This window comes from Microchirus variegatus (genome assembly GCF_963457635.1).
Source record: "Microchirus variegatus genome assembly, chromosome: 7".
Classification (NCBI taxonomy): Eukaryota; Metazoa; Chordata; class Actinopteri; order Pleuronectiformes; family Soleidae; genus Microchirus; species Microchirus variegatus.
Window position 1 is genome coordinate 19,922,925 of NC_139808.1, and position 18,071 is coordinate 19,940,995.

The following is an 18,071-nucleotide window of genomic DNA, read 5'->3' on the forward strand; positions in this document are numbered from 1 at the left end:
GACCTGAGTCTCTTTGAAATCACACAGTTCTACGTGTAGTTTTGTGTTTAAACATAAGAAACAATGACACCATGGTATCTGAAATTCACACTGATTTCTCATTAATTTTAGTCATTAGAAGAAAAGCAAACTTTAAATCATGATTAATCTAGATAAACGAATTTCAATTCAAAAAAAAATGTTATCCGTTGACAGACCTAAAAAAAACGAACGAAAAAACGACAGTCATGTGGAGCTGATAGGCTCAACACCGTGTGAACTCATTTGACAAAAATTGGAATGTCACAAACATTTGTTTATATTTAAAAGTCACAGGTTTAACTTCCTGGATTACCCAAATGTCTGTTTGGAGTGTTTTAATGACTCAGAAAATTCCCATGCTTCAGTGTCAGTGTCCTGCTGTTGCTGCTGATTGTCACACTGTCACAACATGCAAAAATGATGAAACTTTTCTTATTATAACCTGTGCGGAAACATCAATAATATAAACATGACTGGATTCAATCAGAGGACAAATAAACATTTCTGTATTGTTTCTATTGTTAGATCAGCATAAAAGTCAGCATGGGGCAAAATAAAAGCGTCGCTGCTCTGTCTAGATTTCAGTGACACGTGCTGGTCTCTGACTCACCAATGAGATGCACATGCAGCACATGCACACGAGTAAGGTATGTAAGGCAGACTGCATGTGCAAGGCCTCCTTATCTCGCCTTCTCTCTTTCTGTCTCTGACACACAAAAAAAAAACTAACGCACTCCTTTTCCTTGTGTGTCACTTCAGCTTTGCTTGGGTAGCATCGCCTTTCACCCTCACAATTGGAATGACACCTTGGGGAGTGTGGACTGCATGGAGGCTTTGCATTACAAACCATGTGTGGAAAAACACCCTGCTGGGAACTGCTGAAAAACACCTGGGGAGATGGAAAAGGCCAAAAAAAAAGAGAAGCGCAAGCACACTGAAGACGTGGGCAACAACGCAGTTCTTCCCTGCTGAATCTGACTTATCAACATGGAGTAATAATTATAGCTCTTCTTGCTATAAAATGCTGGAAAGACAATAATTCAATGTGACAACAAGACATGTTGTGATGTGTCACATCAATTAAATGTAATTTCTGAGAAGAAGAAGAAAAAAAGAAGCCTTTTCCTTGTCCACGTAAAGAGTCTTACTCAGTCTTATGTTCGTGTCATATCACACTCAGCTTTTGTCCTGCCCTCTGAAACATCACTGGATACAGAGAAAAACATGTCTGGCGAGTATATTCTATCATTTCTCTGCCTTGTTGGGTTTCATCTCTATTAAGCTTCACTTTGTCTCCACTGTTGGACAATGGGCCGCATCAATGAGCACAAAGGCCTTAGAAAGACAGGCACAATAAAAGACAGGGCCGTGTTTTTGCTTTTGATATGTGTGTTTTCTCCCCTGTACTAGGTCAGACTCTCTGTGTGTGTGTGAGGCACTAGGACATTTGGCGGACAATGGCAGGGAACAATGAGAGTGACAGATAAGGCTACAGTATATAAAAGAAGTCTAAGCGTTCTCAAGGTGTACGTCCTGGTATGAGAGGAGTGTGTGAGAGTGTCAGGGTGTCGATGCTGGACTTCAACTGTTTTCTTACTTGATAAGGTAAGGCCTTTTCTCCATTCCAACGTGTTTCAGCTTTGCTTCTGTGGGGTTTTCTTTGTTTTTTTTTTTTTAAACTGTCAGACAGTGAGGGTCTGCGACAAAAAACCTGCTCAGAGATTGTCAGTCAAGTCAAGTCAACTTTATTTATACAGCTCGTAGAATGTAAAACACAGTGGATCATGATTAAAAAGCCAACAACATAGTGTGATGAAGAAGAACCATTACCAGAAAATCATGGATACAGGACTTAATAGGATGGGATTGAAGTGGGGCCATGTGGTTGGTGTAGTGGTTAGCGCTCTTGCCTTTTGCAGCAAGATTGGCACTGCACCCCCGCAATCCTCCAGTGGAGTCCCAAATTAAGATAATGGATGGATGGATGGATGGGATTGAAGTGTGTGCTTGTGCGTTTATCCATTCTCAAACTTAATGGAAAAACTAAAACAGGGTTAAATACACCGTGAAAGGGATTCTCTCTCTTGACTGTGACTGGTCTATGTGGTTATAGTTGTAGTATGTGGTCAGCCACTTGTCTTGTTATCTCATGTGATTTGTGGAGCTGCTATGGCAAAAAAAAGTTTGTCTAAAAAATAAAAATAAAAGTATTATCCTTTATCCTTCTCATTGGAAAGTTGGGGATAATCTTAGTTAAGATAATATTAAAATAAGTCACTCATGGCTTGATTGAGGTTAAAAAGTACTATGATTTGTTTTATGTTTTCCCCTTACCTATGTAACTAACCTTTACTCTGCATAAAGGCTTTACATTAACTACTTTGGTTCATGAAAGCTTGATATGTTAATGTGAATGTGTTAATTTTTTCCTCACCTACATTTTCAGAAGCTTCGAAAATGAGCCAGACTCCATCTTGTCACCTCTCACTGGTCCTTCTGCTGGTTATAAACGTAACAGGTGAGAAACAATGGCGTTTGACAGCATCATCTTTGTTTTAACGCTTTAAAAGTGACTTGCAGATATTAACAAGGAAGTTTTGAGCTACGTCTGTGTTGCTGAATCCCTTTGAGTCCCTTTGAGTTTTGACATGTCTGTCTCTTGTCCTGGGTTTTCAGGTGTGATTGGGGACAGAATCATCGGGGGTGAGGTGGTATCAGCCAGGGAGATTACGTATCAAGCGTCCCTGAGGTTCCTGAACCACCCTTTCTGTGGAGGCACCCTCATCAGCTCACAGTGGGTGATGTCTGCTGCCCACTGCTGGAGGCCGTGAGTCACTGCACATTTACACCTGAGGCACTCACTTTAATATAATAGATTCTGGAGCCAGGACAACCATTTATTACCATTTAGCCCCATTTTGCATTAATGACAGTCACGTAATTTGTCAAATTTGGCTGTTTTTATTTAATGTTTCCTTTCTGTTGACTTAAAGAGTGGACGAGGGGTTATTCAAAAATAATTAGCTACCTTTTTAGGAAAAAGCATCATTATTATGCAAAAAATAAATAAATGATTGATTACTACAGTTTTTAGTAATTTTTCACTTTTATATACTTTTTTTTTTTTTTTTTTAAATCTTGTAATGTCATTATCGGGGATGGTCGCTCCCACAGGCCAGGTCAGTTAATATTTTCCTGAGGTTTAAGGTCTCACTACGTAGTTTCAGTTTGTAAATGATCTTCCTGTTTAGAGGAAAACACACATTGAAATGGAGAGGACGGAAGCCCTGTCCCAATGTCCAACCTCACAGTCACACTGTGACTTTGGGACGTGTTCTTTCATTCATTTCTTTTCACCACTTTATCCTCCACATGAGGGTCACATGGGGTTGGATTTAATCCCAGCTGACATAGGGTGAAAGACAGGGTCACACCCTGGACAGGTCACCAGTGCGTCACAGGATCAACGCACAGAGAGAACAACCATTCCAGAGTGTCCGGTTAACTTAATCTGCATGTTTTTTTGGACTGTGGGAGGAAAGTGAAGAAATGCACGTAAGCTGAGAACATGCCAACTACACACAGAAAGGCCCGGGATTTGAACCAGTGACCTTCTTGCTTTGTGGCCTTGTTCCATTGCCACGTTTGGCCACTTTCCATAAGCCTTTGCAGTCACTACAGACTTTTCCTGAAGGAATTACCCACAGTTCATAGCATGTAGGTCGCAAACCAAGAGGCAACTTAACAACCAGCTCTATTATTGACATTACAAGACAGAGAACTAAACTATTTGTCCCATCAAAGTCTGTCAGGGTTCAGTGACTAAGGATTGAAAAGAGACTTTGGCTTTCTGATCCATACTGGAAACCAGATTTGTTCTATGCATGTGTGTAAATGTGGCTACTAACTGCCATGAAGGCTGCTGTGCCACCTTGGAACCTTTTTTTAAAGGTTCCACCTGGAACCCTTTTGGAGGGTTCCACCAAGAACCCCTTGAAAACCCTCTATTCAGGAAAGGGGTTTTAAAGGGTTCAAAATGGTTCTTACTGGAACCATTAGAGTTACCAAGAAACCTTGATTCCTGAACCTTTATTCAGAAGCAAATGGTTCCAGGTAGAACCTCAGCCCTTGTAGAAGGACCCATTATTTCTAAGAGTGTAGGGTGATAGGCGGATTACACCCTGGACAGTTCACCAGTCCATCACAGGGCCACATATAGAGACAAACAACCGTTCTGTCTTACGCCTATGGTCAATTTAGAGTGACCTATTTACCTAATCCCCGTATTGCATGTTTTTTGGACTGTGGGAGGAAGTCAGAGAACGGTCAAAAGTCAGACACGGGGAGAACATCTAATATGTAAACTCCATGCAGAAAGGACCTTGTTCCAACTGGGGCTCGAACCCGAAGTCAAAAGGCACTTACCACTACACCAACCGTGTGGCCCCAGTTAGGGTTATACTGTGACGGAAGTCCCCTCAAGCAAAGTCTGCAAAGATGCTGACTTAGGGCAGGTGGATGTAAAATTGTGAAAATGACCACTAGAGGGCCCTCACACACAGAATCAAGCCCTCTCTGAAGTGGGAATGAGTGCGTCTCTGAATTTCAAAGCTATGTTTGACAGAATCTTATCATAATCTGGTACATTTATGTGACTTGGAAAGATGTGATGCTTTTTTTTTTTGTCTGATCAGTATCTGATGAAGCTGTAACCCTATTTTTTTGTAGGAGTCACTTGATGACCATTTACCTCGGAGAGCAAAACATCCGCAAGGTCGACAGAACTGAGCAGAAATTCAGGGTCAAAGCAATCATCCGGTATTACCGGTACAAACCCTGGACGTTTGATAGTGACATCATGCTGCTTAAGGTGAGACAAGGTTGTGTGATGACTCATTTGATGTACTCACTGTTATACGGTACAAAAGTACAATTCATGTTGATGATCACTACATTTACTAAATAAATTGTATACTTTTACTCCAACACATTTCCCCTAACTATCTTTGTTACTCGTTACTATGGAAGAGTATTAGGGCCACATTTAAAAAAAAAAAAAGTCTTGGAAAGAAAGTTTAAAAAAAAAATTAAGATTAAAGTCAGAATTCTGACTTAAATTTTAATTTGTGTTCTCTTTAATGCGAAATGATATTAGGTTATACAGATAAGATTGTAAGTCACGTCATTATGCAGACATTTTGCTTTGTTTCATGACAGATATTGTCTCAATAGTTTGCCATCTTTGCTTGGAAAACACAGCTTTAGAGCTAAATGTCAACCACAAATTTGTAATTTACACATTAACGTATGATTAGTGCTCACACATGAACTGTGAGCTGTGAAATGTGATTTGAATCTGGTTTGAACAACGAAGCCGGTTATCTGAACAAATCTGAACTGTCATGTATTTCCAAATTTCACAAATTCAATCCGATTTTTAAAAATTTGAGTACTTTTGGCTCAGGTGTGTTTATATATAAATGACTGCTGGAAAAAAGGGATATAAGACACTATATTTAACATTCAAATCTTCCATAATTAAACGTGAGGAACTATGAGCAAACTTAAATGGAGTTAATGGTCTCGAACACTAGGTTTTCGGTCTTTTTCAATAGTCCTGTGAGGCAACGGTGCTAGCCGTTACCCCACCATGTGGCCCTTAATACAACAATAATTGATGACATATTTCACCTTTAATGAGTCACATCCATCATCTATTACTGTGTCTTTACTAGCGTTGTGAATCAAACATGTACAGTGCGTCTGACAGACTGACTGACCAGATGTTCTCCCTGTGGTTCAGTTGGACAGGCCGGCGGTCCTCAACTCAGCGGTAAGAGTAGTCAACCTGCCTGACGCGGCAGCTCCCCCATTGTCGCCCTTTACCCAATGCACGGTCAGCGGCTGGGGCGTGACCCGGCCCAATGGCTACCAACTGTCCGCTAACCTGAGGTCTGTGACCGTGGACATCATCCCTAACTGCAGGCAGTACTACTACTTCAGGATCACAAACAACATGATTTGTGCTGGCTCTCTCAAGGGTGGGAGGGATTCCTGTCGGGTAAGTGAAAAGTTTATGTGTGTGTGTGTGTGTGTGTGTGTGTGTGTGTGTGTGTGTGTGTGTGTGTGTGTGTGAGAAAAAGTGATATAGTCAATAGCCAGTTTTAGCCAGCTAGTACGAGTGATACGTCCATCCATCCATCATCTACCACTTTATCCTTCACCGGGGGGGGGGGTTCACTGTGCCTATCTCAGCTGACATAGGGCGATAGGCGGGGTACACCCTGGACAGCTCGCCAGTCCATCGCAGGGACACATATAGAGACAAACGACCATTCACTTTCACACCTACGCTCAATTTAGAGTGACCAATTCAAATTACTAGTGATCCATTAGTTATAAATACACACAATAACATTCAAAAAGACAACACACTGGCTAACTAGTTGTAGCAAGTGTTGGAAACGTTTAATGGCTAATGTAAGCACAACTATTCAACGAAACAGTTCACGTGTGAAGCGTCATTTTAAGATATGCTAATGCAAAGGTGATATACTGCACAATGCTAACAAAAAGTTAGGGATGTTTGGCTTTTGGATTCATTTTCAGAATGCACCTAAAATGCACTGTAACCTTTACAGGTGAACTCAAGTTAACCTTGTCTAAACTTTTGAATGCACATGTCCAATTGGTCAACGTTTCAGTTCTCTAACAAGGTGATTAACCGCAAAAATCACAACTGTCTGACGTAGTGGTTCACTAAAAGTTCTGGTTCAATGACAATTTGTATTCAAACACTCGTCTTCATCATGATGTTCAGATTTTGACATCATGAGACCAAGATGACACATATTATTATTATTATTATTATTATTTATTACGGTATTGAGACATTGAGATTTTTTTTTCTTGTTTGAGATAAAGAAATTACCATTGCATCCTTCTACTTGAATGCCCTGCTTTCATGGGAGAATATCACTGTAGCATGAACTTTTCATAGGGATATTCTTGTCGAATATCACTTTTTGTGAGTAGTGTATACAAAGCAACATTTTGGAATCGTCGGCATGTACATTTATGTGGAAATACAGAAACAGCAAAAATGTTTACTCTTCTCAGTTCAGAACCACAGGGTCCATCTGTCATGATACTTCAGTTTACAGGAACATGTCTTTTCTGTCCTCAGGGAGACTCGGGAGGACCTCTTGTGTGTAACGGTCGAGTTGAAGGTATTGTATCGTGGGGAATCGGCTGTGCCTACCCTTACTACCCCGGTGTCTACACAAAAGTCAAAAACTACCTCGGCTGGATTAACTGGGTAATGAGATACAGATGAAAGAGACTAACTTCTCCAAGACGCTGCTGTGAGGACAATTTGAATGGACTTTATTTATCCTCAATGGATTTTGTTATTGTTGTTGTATGTTACTTTCATATAAAAATGAATATATGTATATATCAATGAATTCATATGCTAAAAAATAAATTATCTCACTCAATGTGAAAATCACCAGGGAGAGAGAAGATGACTCTGGTTATTACAGAAAATAAAGCAAATTTCACTTCACATAATATATGAATGACACTAAATGCACATTAAAATGTATTGTTTTGTTACTCTACTGTCTTTTTGGTGTCGTTTCTGATCATTTCAGGGATCATTATGGCGTTTGATGCTACTGTATATATCACCTTTAAAGTTTAAAAGAAAATGGCAATAAAGATTTTCACAACCGGTTTCCTCTGTTTTTTTCGCTTACTAATTAGAGTTGGGCTTAGGCTGCATTTTTCTGTCAGAACTTGACTGAGTCCTAGAGAATACCGATCCAAACACTCACAGATACACACATCACACATCTTATGACACCTTATCACCAGCACTCATGAGGTAGACTGATTAATTGGTTGGGACAATATTTTTGCTTTTTCTTTTGTAATACATTTTTGTCACTAAAACAAAGTGTTTTTTGATGGCGTGTTTAACGCTTTTATATATTCAGTTTATTTTTGTGATAAAATAACGTACATAATGGCAGTGCAGTGCAGACATAAAATACAGATGTTGCATCACTACTCGGCTCGACTCTTTTTTGCTTTTTTTAGTGACACCTGCACCTGGTGCTTTTTTTTTTACTACCTGCTCTGGCGAGGTTTCAAACGAGCTGAGCCGATACTAATGTGACGTGAACAGACTGTCGTCCACTGATTGGTCAGAGGGCGTCGTCACTGGAAGAGTCGTGAGCGGGACTTCCGAGACAAGAATCAAACCAAAGTGTAGATCAGTTAAAAGGAATTTAAAAATCCTGAAAACGTGCATTAATCAACATATAGCAAGGAAATTTCGGAAATAAAATAGTCTGGTGTATTTTGCGACATCACTGCTGAAAACTGGCGATCATGAACACGTTCAGCAGTATTTCAGTTCAGTGACTGTGTCAGACAGAGTCTGTGCTCCGCTCATGCAGGAAGTACTGAACTAATTGTTTTAATCAACGGATTCTAATAACACCGAAAACAACAAATTTGCTTGTTTTAGCATTTGTGTCGCAAATGAAATGACGTAACACCAGTTTGGGGCGCATTTTGGCTTACATTTGGTGTAAAGTGTTTCGAATCAGTGAGAATTGTGTGGTTAAAAAAAGAATGGTTTTGCTGAAGTTGAGTGGCCACACTTGTCTTATTCGCAACAGCGACAAAGCTGCTCTTCTACGGCTCGACAGAGCTCCCTCTACTGGCCTACGCTGGTGGATAGGAGAAGAGTTTCTATTGGTTGGTTTGACCTGACTCCGGCGCAGCTACGTCTTCTGCATCACACCCACTGCTACAGCGTATGGCTATGATTAAAACATTTAGTGTTGCACAACAACCACAACAACAACACAAGTACTGAATTATAATGCCCTGTTGCTGCAAGCACACTGATTAGCAGCAGCAGCCTGAACAGAGTCGCCGCTGAACGCGGTGCCAGTTTCCACTATGTAGGACCGCCGGGACCCGGGACCCGTGACCCGGAGACGGGAGTGTTTGTGTTGTGGCATTTGTGTTTGTGTTGTGGCTTTTGTATTTGTGTTGTGGCGTTTGCATTTGGCCTGACACCTCTGGGCCACCGTAGAGGACTGATTTGCAAACAAAACTTTGTAACTCGCAAGCAAAGAGGACTGATTTGCAAGCAAAGTTTTTTTTAACTTGAAAGCAATGAGGACTGATTTATAAGCAAAATGGTTGTATGTTTTTAGTTACAAACATTAGTTTTGTTTGAAGAAATAATATGAGAGAACATATTATGTTCTCTCATATTTTTTTCTTTTTCAATTTCAAATCTCTTTTTTGGTTTCAAATCTGTCATGTTTGATTGGATAACAAAGGAACAAAATTCTCTCCATATCCTTATCGTTGCCATGGTTGCACAATGAATCTCTCATGTGGACCCGTGCGTTTATCCTCTTCGTCTTTGGTAGAAATGTGTCCTATGGCCTGCAGTCTTATACCACCACCCAACGATGAATTGGGATACTACTCTTTATCTGTTGTAATTGTGTATTGTATGTTTTGGGTAACATCTACTGCATGTCTGTCCGTCCAGGGAGTGGATCCCTCACCTGTGCTTCTCCCTACCTTTTTTCCCTGTTATAAGGGTTTTTTCCCCCTGGTAGTTTTTCCTTACCCTCGTCGAGGGTCTAAGGACAGAGGATGTTACCAACCCTGTAAAGTCCTGTGAGACAAACTGTGTTTCGTAGACTGTAGGCTATATAAATAAAATTTGATTGATTGATTGATAGATACAGGACCCTGACATGCGAGTACACCAGGGTCCGATATATGTGACGAGCGCACTGAAGTATACCATGGGCTTAAAGCTCCAGTATGTCATGAAGCCATATTTTTAGACACGCCTAAAAATCTTGAGAGAAAATTGCTGTTTTCACTCAATAATTCCCATAAAACAACAGTAAAGCACATTATTTCTTGATTAAGATGAATTTTTGAAATATTTATAAAATATTTATACAATATAGCCTTTGATGCTTTGATGTGCCAGTGTTTTGCAAAATACGACAACACGACAGATAAGGAACTCAAGCAGGATGACTAGTTACCGCAGGCCTACAACCCTAGCAAACCACACCTTCACTGCTGTTACTTAATTAATAATTGTAGCAAAACAAGCAGTGCCATTGCCTCGTGACATAGAGTTATCCTCCTTGTGCGTGATTGGCTGTGACTGCACCCGCTGGCTCCTCCCTCCGTCTCATTTACATCTAAAACTGAACAACAAAGCAAGCTGACTCATTCACTAACTGAAGAACAGCCTTAAAGCAAGAATGGACAAAGTGAACTTCAACAGCCGGGTGATGCATTTTAAAGACCCGGGCTCCAGACACTTGGCCCCAGAAACAATCAAGAAGCTGATCCACCTCTCACAGGAGGCAAAGGAACAAGCCTACTGTCCATACAGCAAATTCAGAGTGGGGGCTGCTCTCCTTACCCTGGACAACCATATGTTTACAGGTAAAGTACATTTGAAACTCAGCCCCTGGGTTGCTTTCTAATTCTATTTTTGTAATGTGTCAAGATAGCCAGGTGTTATACCAAACCTCTGAAATGTGTCAAGTTCTGGGTTGTTTGCAGAGCTACAGTATTATGTAACTTGTGTCTGAGTTAACTCAGTTCCTGCTGCTCTGACGTGGAAGAAGTGACACAATCTAATGCATTTCACCATTTGGAATAGTCTGACTAATGTAATCACATTAGTGACATCAAGAAAACCTGACTTTTAACATGCATGATTAATAACAAGTAAGACAGAGGGGCAATTATCAGTAAAAATGGTGGCATTTGTCAGAGTGACAGCCATCTTCGACTCTCATGTTGCGGTTGGTAAGGTTGTTACTTGCCAAGCTGCACATTTCTCTCCATTTACTTTCAATAGGCAATTTTTTTTTTAAATATTTCAACAATTACAAATAGCAGAACAGAAGTTTCTTAATTTTAGGCAGTTTTCGCACCGCAGATGCCAAGAAGCTGCATCTCCATGGTGGTCTGTGTGGACTTGTCTTAGACAAACGCTTACCTGTCTTGCCATTTGGTGTCGTGCACCACTTATTTTTTGCGATGAAGACAAAATACATGGAAACTTGCTTTAGATTATGCGAGTTGTAGCCACACGTGTTCAACTCAACCGTAAAGGGATTTAAGGACACGCAAAAGTCGGTAAACGTCTGCGAGAAACAGCAGCAAGTACAATCAAGAATGTATGCATGGAGCGCTAGATCGACGTGGACCCTAGTTTGAGTCACGCAAGCAACACTGTGACTTGAGTAATCTATTCATTGTTTCAATATATATAATAAACAAGTCATAATCAGTTTGTGTGGAATGAATATTAACATGTTTGATAAGAGTACATAAGCAATCATGATAACCTGTGACCTAGTGTTATGATTATGTTCTAGACAGAAATTCTCCAAGGCAGCACTGTTTACACCATTGGTTCTCAAAGTGCGGCCCAGGGGCCAATGGCGGCCCGCAGAAACATTTCTGGCGGCCCGCAATGAATTACAGTTGATAGTTTTAATCCAGGAGCTACTAAGCTTGTTAAATGTTTATTGGACATTACTGGATACAGACCAATGTGTAAACAAAAATACTGGGTATTTACCTGGTTTCTATATGGTGAGTTTTAGTGTATTATTGGGTTATAAGCTGGTAATAAGCAGGTAGCTACAGCCCCCAATTACTAGCTATTTACCCAGTAAATATATGGTAACAGAAATGTGTTACTTGGTATTAACCTGTAATTAGAAGGTAAGAACAATGGCCAAAATACTGGGTAATTACCCAGTAAATTATAAAGCATTATTATATTAAGGCTTAAGTTATATTAACACTTAAATTGCTTTATATTAACGCTTATATTACTTAACGTTAAACTGCAATCAGGTCATTAAAATTATTACAAATGGGATTTCTTTCTGGTTTTTTTCCCCCTTTTTTTTCCTTTGGCGGCCCTCAGTCCAATGTTGGGTTCCTAAATTGGCCCTCAGGTATCAAAACTTTGAGAACCCCTGGTTTACACTGACTGGAATGTGAAACTGTTCATTGCACAGAAATCTGCACAGAAATCTGCACAAACTCCTACCCTTTTATGGACTATGCAAACTATGTGTCCAAAATGTCTGAGGGACAAATGGCAGGTAAACACCTGTGAGTGCAAAGGCCCTATTTAAGCAACTATTTAACTAGAGCAGGAGAAGTAAACATCGACTGTGGCTTTGGCAGGGATTTTCTTTTTTTTATTATTATTATTTCAACTCCAGGTTTTATCTTTATGGTTGTCGCAAATGTGACGACACAGTATCCTGTTTGATCATTGTTATAATCGACAGGTTGCAACGTGGAGAACGCATGTTACAACCTGGGGGTGTGTGCCGAGAGGAACGCACTATCAAAGGCCGTGTCAGAAGGCTACAGGACTTTCAAGGCTATCGCAATCTCCAGGTACACTTCACTCTCCAATAACTGTCGGTGCGGGTGTTGTGCACATGTGCACATGTGCAATGCACACATTCCCCTCATCTGTTACCAAATCATGACTCAATGCACTGAACGTCACAGACAGTGAGTCAAACATTACGGGCAAAAGCAAGAATGAGGTGAACGAGTTGACGAAGTAATGACGCTCAATGTCAACACAAGCCTGCATATAAAGTCTTTGAGGGTGTGTGTGTGAACGTATACAGTCCTCATGAGACACCACATTAAACGGTGATCGTCTCATGTTTACATAGAAATATGAACCCATTCTCAAAGAATGGGCTCTTTGTACTGAATGTCACATGCAATAACAATACGGGCATTCTATTCTATCCTAGCAAAAAGAGAGAAAAAAAGGTTAATTTACTGAATTAATGTCATAAAGTTAATATACTCTAAGTTACTTACTTTTTACCTTACTTTTAAATCTGTTTGTTATTTTTCAATTGACATGAGAAAATAACTTCTTTTTTTTTGCAAAAAATAAATGAATAACGTTGTTGCTAAGTTATCACTATGTTATCTATCAAGCTGTTCTTACATAATAAACTGCCAATGCCCCAGCATGACTTAAATAAACCTCACCTAACTTTTCCACAACAGAGGTTTTGGACGTGAAATCGAACCAACACAGTTTTTACCAATTACCATATTCAGGGTTCCACTCCATTTGGGTTAAAGAGAGACAGGTTCCTGCTATTGTTCAAATGTTCAAAGGAAGGTCCCACAGAATATTTGCAACTTGAGCCTATTGAAGCATATTTTTTTTTCTGAAAATAATGTTATTAATATTTTAATACGGCAATCGCATTTCCTGCACTTTCTAATGGTACTGTAATACAGAGGCTGATGCACATAACCAGCTAACACTGATTCGACATGATGTTTGCTTGAGGACATTTTCACTATATTTGCATCATAGGATTTGAAATCAACAAGCCTGTCCTTTGCTCTTTGCAGTGACCTGGAAGACCAGTTCATCTCCCCCTGTGGTGGCTGCCGGCAGTTCATGCGAGAGGTATTACCTCTGCTCGCCTTGGTTTAATGAACAACTAGCTCTAAGTCAGTGATGTTTGCACGGTAACTAGTTAGGCAACTTCTGTTGTCAAAACACTGACGGCGGGTCTCAAAAACACACGTTTCCCAATAGTTTCTCAGCGGTTGTGGTCTAAAGTTCAATAAACACCTGCTGGAAATAAAAAACAGACATGGACTGAGATTTTGCATTGAGTGACAGAGACACCACTGTGAGGAAGACGCATCCAATTCTCACCGACTTAGGCATTTGGACAGGCTAAACCTTAAACTAACCACAATTCCAACCATACCCATAAACATTATCCACTTCCAAATACTAAACAACACAGAGGCTGTGGGACAAGAAATGACCGGGTTACGTGAGAATTTTCATGGACTCTTCTTTGTTTTCAGTCACAGGGTTTGCTTTACTACCGCAATGTTACTGTTGCCTTAGTCCAGTGGTTTTCAAATGTTTTCATACAAAGTACCACCTGAGAATATACTGAGCTCTTGAAGTAACACCTTTATCGCCAACGTTAAAATACAGTGGTGTAAATAGGTCGAGCAAAGTCAGCTACAGACTTTTCACAGGAGGCAGATTTATTCCCAACATGTTCATTTGTCCGCTCATCATCCACCACTTCCTCACATATACTTCACACACTGGTACAGTGATTCTCTAATCAGAGACTCTAATTATTTTAATTTAATTTAATATGTATACTGTTTATACAGTAATAGTATTTTCCTCCAAGTACCACCACAGGAAGTTTGCATACACTGTTTGAGAACCATTGCCTTAATCCGTCTCGATATACAATAGAATGTATATATACTGTATGTACATATAGAATGTTGGTGAGAGACATAAATGATATCTAAAAATGCAGGGAACGTTGCTGGACAGGCTTTAAAGATGACTGACAAAGGACACCAGTGTGTGCAGTACTGACCTTGATGTTGTTTGGATAAATAATGTCAGAGATATCACTGTTTTCCTCCAAACTGTTCAGCCCTTAAAGACAGTAAAGCAGAGCAGCATCACTCACACAACATGCAAGCTCTTCTAAAAGGTGCTGTGTGCAGTCTTTGTGACTCATCTTTTTTTCCCTTTTAACACTACAGTTTGGATCAAACTGGGACGTGTACCTGTCCAAGCCGAACGGCTCGTGCGTGAAGATGACCGTGGACGAGCTGCTGCCGCTCTCCTTTGGCCCCGAGGACCTGTCCATGAAGAAAGTGTTTGACATTCCAAATGAGTACTGAGCCTATGCCTTCACACAAAAAAACAAAAAGGAATACATAATGGTACTTAAATAGTCATGATATGTCCTGCATTTTACGCAAAAGCGTGAGGTGGCATTTATATTTATGGTAAACGTGTTCTTTTATTTGTAGGTGCTAATTTTAAACACGTATTTAAATGTTCTAATACATAGACAGTAGCCTGACGATGAACTCATGAATTAATTGTTAATCATTTATTTACCTACATTGACATTATGAGTGTTGTTCTGTTGTAGATAAAACATATTTATAAGATAAAGCAAGAAGGAAAATGACAAATATCAAAGCAGGTCAAAGTCATCCACATATTTTAATAAATAAACATTTTAAAAGGAGTTTCTTTTAATAAGTTACAATTCATTTCTTACAGTGGGATATGAATGTAAGGTCATAACAAGAAAATAAGAACATTACTTTTGAGTTACAGTGTACCGAGGAACTATTTCTTGAGCTGCAAATTATTCAGTTAGAGAGGGGGTGAAACATTCACTAAGTGTTTATCAGCGATTTATTTTAGGTCTACGTATTACATGCATTAACATTTATAATGGTATTAGGGCATTGATCTAAAAGGGGCAGATGGTAGTAAGTGGGATGTATTATTTCTCCCTGATGGACAAGACATACATAAAAACAGGTCCAAATCGACAGCAACTTCAAAGACAAGAAGGCAAATTTTGACATTGCGGGAACCGCTCAACAAAAAGTTAATGTCAAATCCCTAAAAAACAAAACAGCAGCAAGACATGGCAGAGCAACCTGGTGCGAGCAGAAAAATACCAGGACCAGCTCCAGTCTTCAATCCTTCTCTACAAACACGGGTGAACGCGTACAAGTCGAGTTATTGCTGTGAAACTGTAAAAGTGTTCATACGTGGAACCAAGAAGATTACGTCAGATCTTTCAGAAAAAGGTAAATGAATGACAATGGACACAAGTGGTAAAGAGGAAAATGACATACTGTAACTAGCCAACAACACACATCTATGTGTGTGTGTTTGTGCTCTAGCTCTGTAGAAATGAATTTCTATTTTTGTATGATATATATTCTAAGCTGAATTTCCCTTTTTTGCTCCTTCTGTCTCTGTACAGAAGCCACAAGGTTGTGTCAAGCAGCTCACACTTTGCATTTGCATCTACATGTGTCCGTCTGACGCTTTAAAGGTCAAGTGTGTAGATTTAGGCAGATTTAATTGCACAAATGAAATATACTATGCATAGGTATGTTTATTTAAGTGTATTATCTCTTTAAAGTAAAAAAATAGTTTCCTTCCAATGTCTTAAAATAATCATTTTTGTTTGTACTTTTAAATGAGGGCCTTTCTTTACAGTGGTTGCAATCTGATTTGACAAACGTGCATTGTTTTTTTTAATGTGAACGAAGAAGACAGTCAACATGCTTTCTGGTATGCAAAAGAGGGCTGATATTAGCCATTTTTAATAATTAGCCTTGGCAAATTATAATTCATTAACATATTTATTAGAAATAATGCATTTTTGTTCTGAGAAACTTGATAAATTCTGCTAAAACAAAAGTTTAGGTTTTTTAATGTCCCGTTTCACGCATTGCAATTGGAGGGACAGAACATAAATTAAAGTGAAGTAATTTTTTGTATAATTAGTTATAATTCAACAGTTGTATTTTATCAGATGGAGGAAAAAAGTAACTCAGCGAAATGTATGAACTGAAACAAATCGACATCAGTCATCAACCATTTGCTGCCATGATTTATAAAGATTGGTCAGCTCATGTCGCTTGACTCCTCTGTATGTTACGATCTGCATTCTGACCATTAGAGGTCACTAAATCTGACACAGTGGATCAGTAACCCTGCAAACAAGTTCATTTGAGGGGCTTGTTGATTACACTACTCTAATCTTCTGACTGAGAACTGCTCCATGCTACAGCAGGTGAAATAAAACCTTCAGCAAACTGGTCGCAAAGACTCAGTGCAGCAACTTCATGACGCGAGAAAGAAATTAAATAATAATTAGAAAACTATAACCCTTTTCTTAATCGGGAGACAAGTCAAGTGTATGTGCTACCGTTTGTACCAGTCTTACTTTGACCTCAGCTGGAGGAGTTGGAAGTGGTTTCATCAAGTGAAGGCCAAGCAGGGACGTGTAATCTAGGCAGGGTTCCCTCCATGAGCCTTTCCATCCACAGTCCCAGTCTATCAAGCTTATGGTGCACTTCTAAGGTGGTGGCTCTGCTGGAGCCTCTCTTGGAACCGGACCCATCTTCCCTGGAATGGGACCGGGATCGAGAGCGGGAGCTAGACCTGGACCTGGACCGGGACTTTCTCCTACTGTCAGCGGAGTATGAGGTCTCCGATGAGGACTCGTTGGGATCGTCACCCGTGAAGATGGGTTTAAAGAGGCAAAAGTACTTCTTGTAGCCGTTCAGGGCCAGAACGTACCCTGTGTAATCTGAAGGCTCCTCGTCTTCATCTGAATGGCCGCTGCTCTCTGAAGCTCCTGAGGATGAGTGACGGAGCGACGGCATCCAGTAGCTGTGTTTGTCCGCATTGAGGAAAGAGAAGTGGAGGGTCTGTGTCCTGTAGCAGCACAGCAGATTAGGATCAATAAATGGAACAAAGAATTACTCATGAAAATGTGCAACTGGAGCAACTGGTCAAGAAAATGGTGATATTTAATAATAAATATTGTACCGCTGAAAAATTTGAAACAATAAGTTGATAAGAATCAAAAATCAAAGCAGGAATTACTGATATTATAATTATAGTAAATACAAGCTTTCAAACTTTCCAGCTTCTTAAAAGTGAATATTTTCTGGTTTCTTTGCTCCACATAATTGACATTTTATAGACCAACTGACCAATGGAATAACTAATAATGGTGCCTTTATATTACCTCTCTATTATGAAACTACAACCATAATAATACCATACCATATTACCATCTACATAGTATATGTAGTATTACTATTTATACACTTTTTAATACAGGGAGCACACATATGCGCTATTGAGAAAGTCTGCTTGAAACAAGAAACAAGTGTTCAAATAATTAACAATAAAACAAAACCTTCATAAAAAATGTGTGTAAAAAGCTCCACCATACTGAAAGCTGAGACTTACCCAGAGAAAGAGAAAACTTCCTTTGCAAATTTCCTGAGCAGGGCATTCTTGGAGGCGTTGGTGAGCACCAGCACTACGTTGATGTGTCCAGGCCTCAGTTTGACCAGAT

The 18,071-nt window shown here is 39.7% G+C and overlaps 3 protein-coding genes across 3 annotated transcripts in view; 2 read left to right on the forward strand and 1 right to left on the reverse strand.

The window, feature by feature from the left end:
• Positions 1-2,478: 2,478 nt before the first annotated feature.
• LOC310929233 (trypsin) lies at positions 2,479-7,357 on the forward strand (the record flags this gene model as incomplete). The annotated part of the gene is made up of 5 exons (XM_083891954.1): positions 2,479-2,539; positions 2,698-2,848; positions 4,750-4,891; positions 5,825-6,082; positions 7,208-7,357. The coding sequence occupies 5 exons, from the start codon at positions 2,479-2,481 to the stop codon at positions 7,355-7,357; spliced, it is 762 nt and encodes a 253-aa protein (XP_083748080.1).
• A 2,986-nt stretch (positions 7,358-10,343) lies between these two features.
• On the forward strand, positions 10,344-14,841 carry cdab (cytidine deaminase b; the record flags this gene model as incomplete). Its single annotated transcript, XM_083892847.1, has 4 exons — positions 10,344-10,530; positions 12,408-12,519; positions 13,516-13,573; positions 14,701-14,841. The coding sequence occupies 4 exons, from the start codon at positions 10,344-10,346 to the stop codon at positions 14,839-14,841; spliced, it is 498 nt and encodes a 165-aa protein (XP_083748973.1).
• Positions 14,842-15,289: 448 nt separating this feature from the next.
• LOC310929234 (dnaJ homolog subfamily C member 16-like) overlaps positions 15,290-18,071 on the reverse strand; it is a 15,674-nt gene continuing 12,892 nt past the window's right edge. Inside the window, exons 14-15 of the mRNA XM_083891955.1 lie at positions 17,963-18,070; positions 15,290-17,419 (exon numbers count right to left, since the gene is read on the reverse strand). Of these exons, the coding sequence (XP_083748081.1) occupies positions 16,933-17,419; positions 17,963-18,070 (595 nt within the window). The 3' untranslated portion in view covers positions 15,290-16,932. The remainder of the gene's footprint in view (positions 17,420-17,962; position 18,071) is intronic.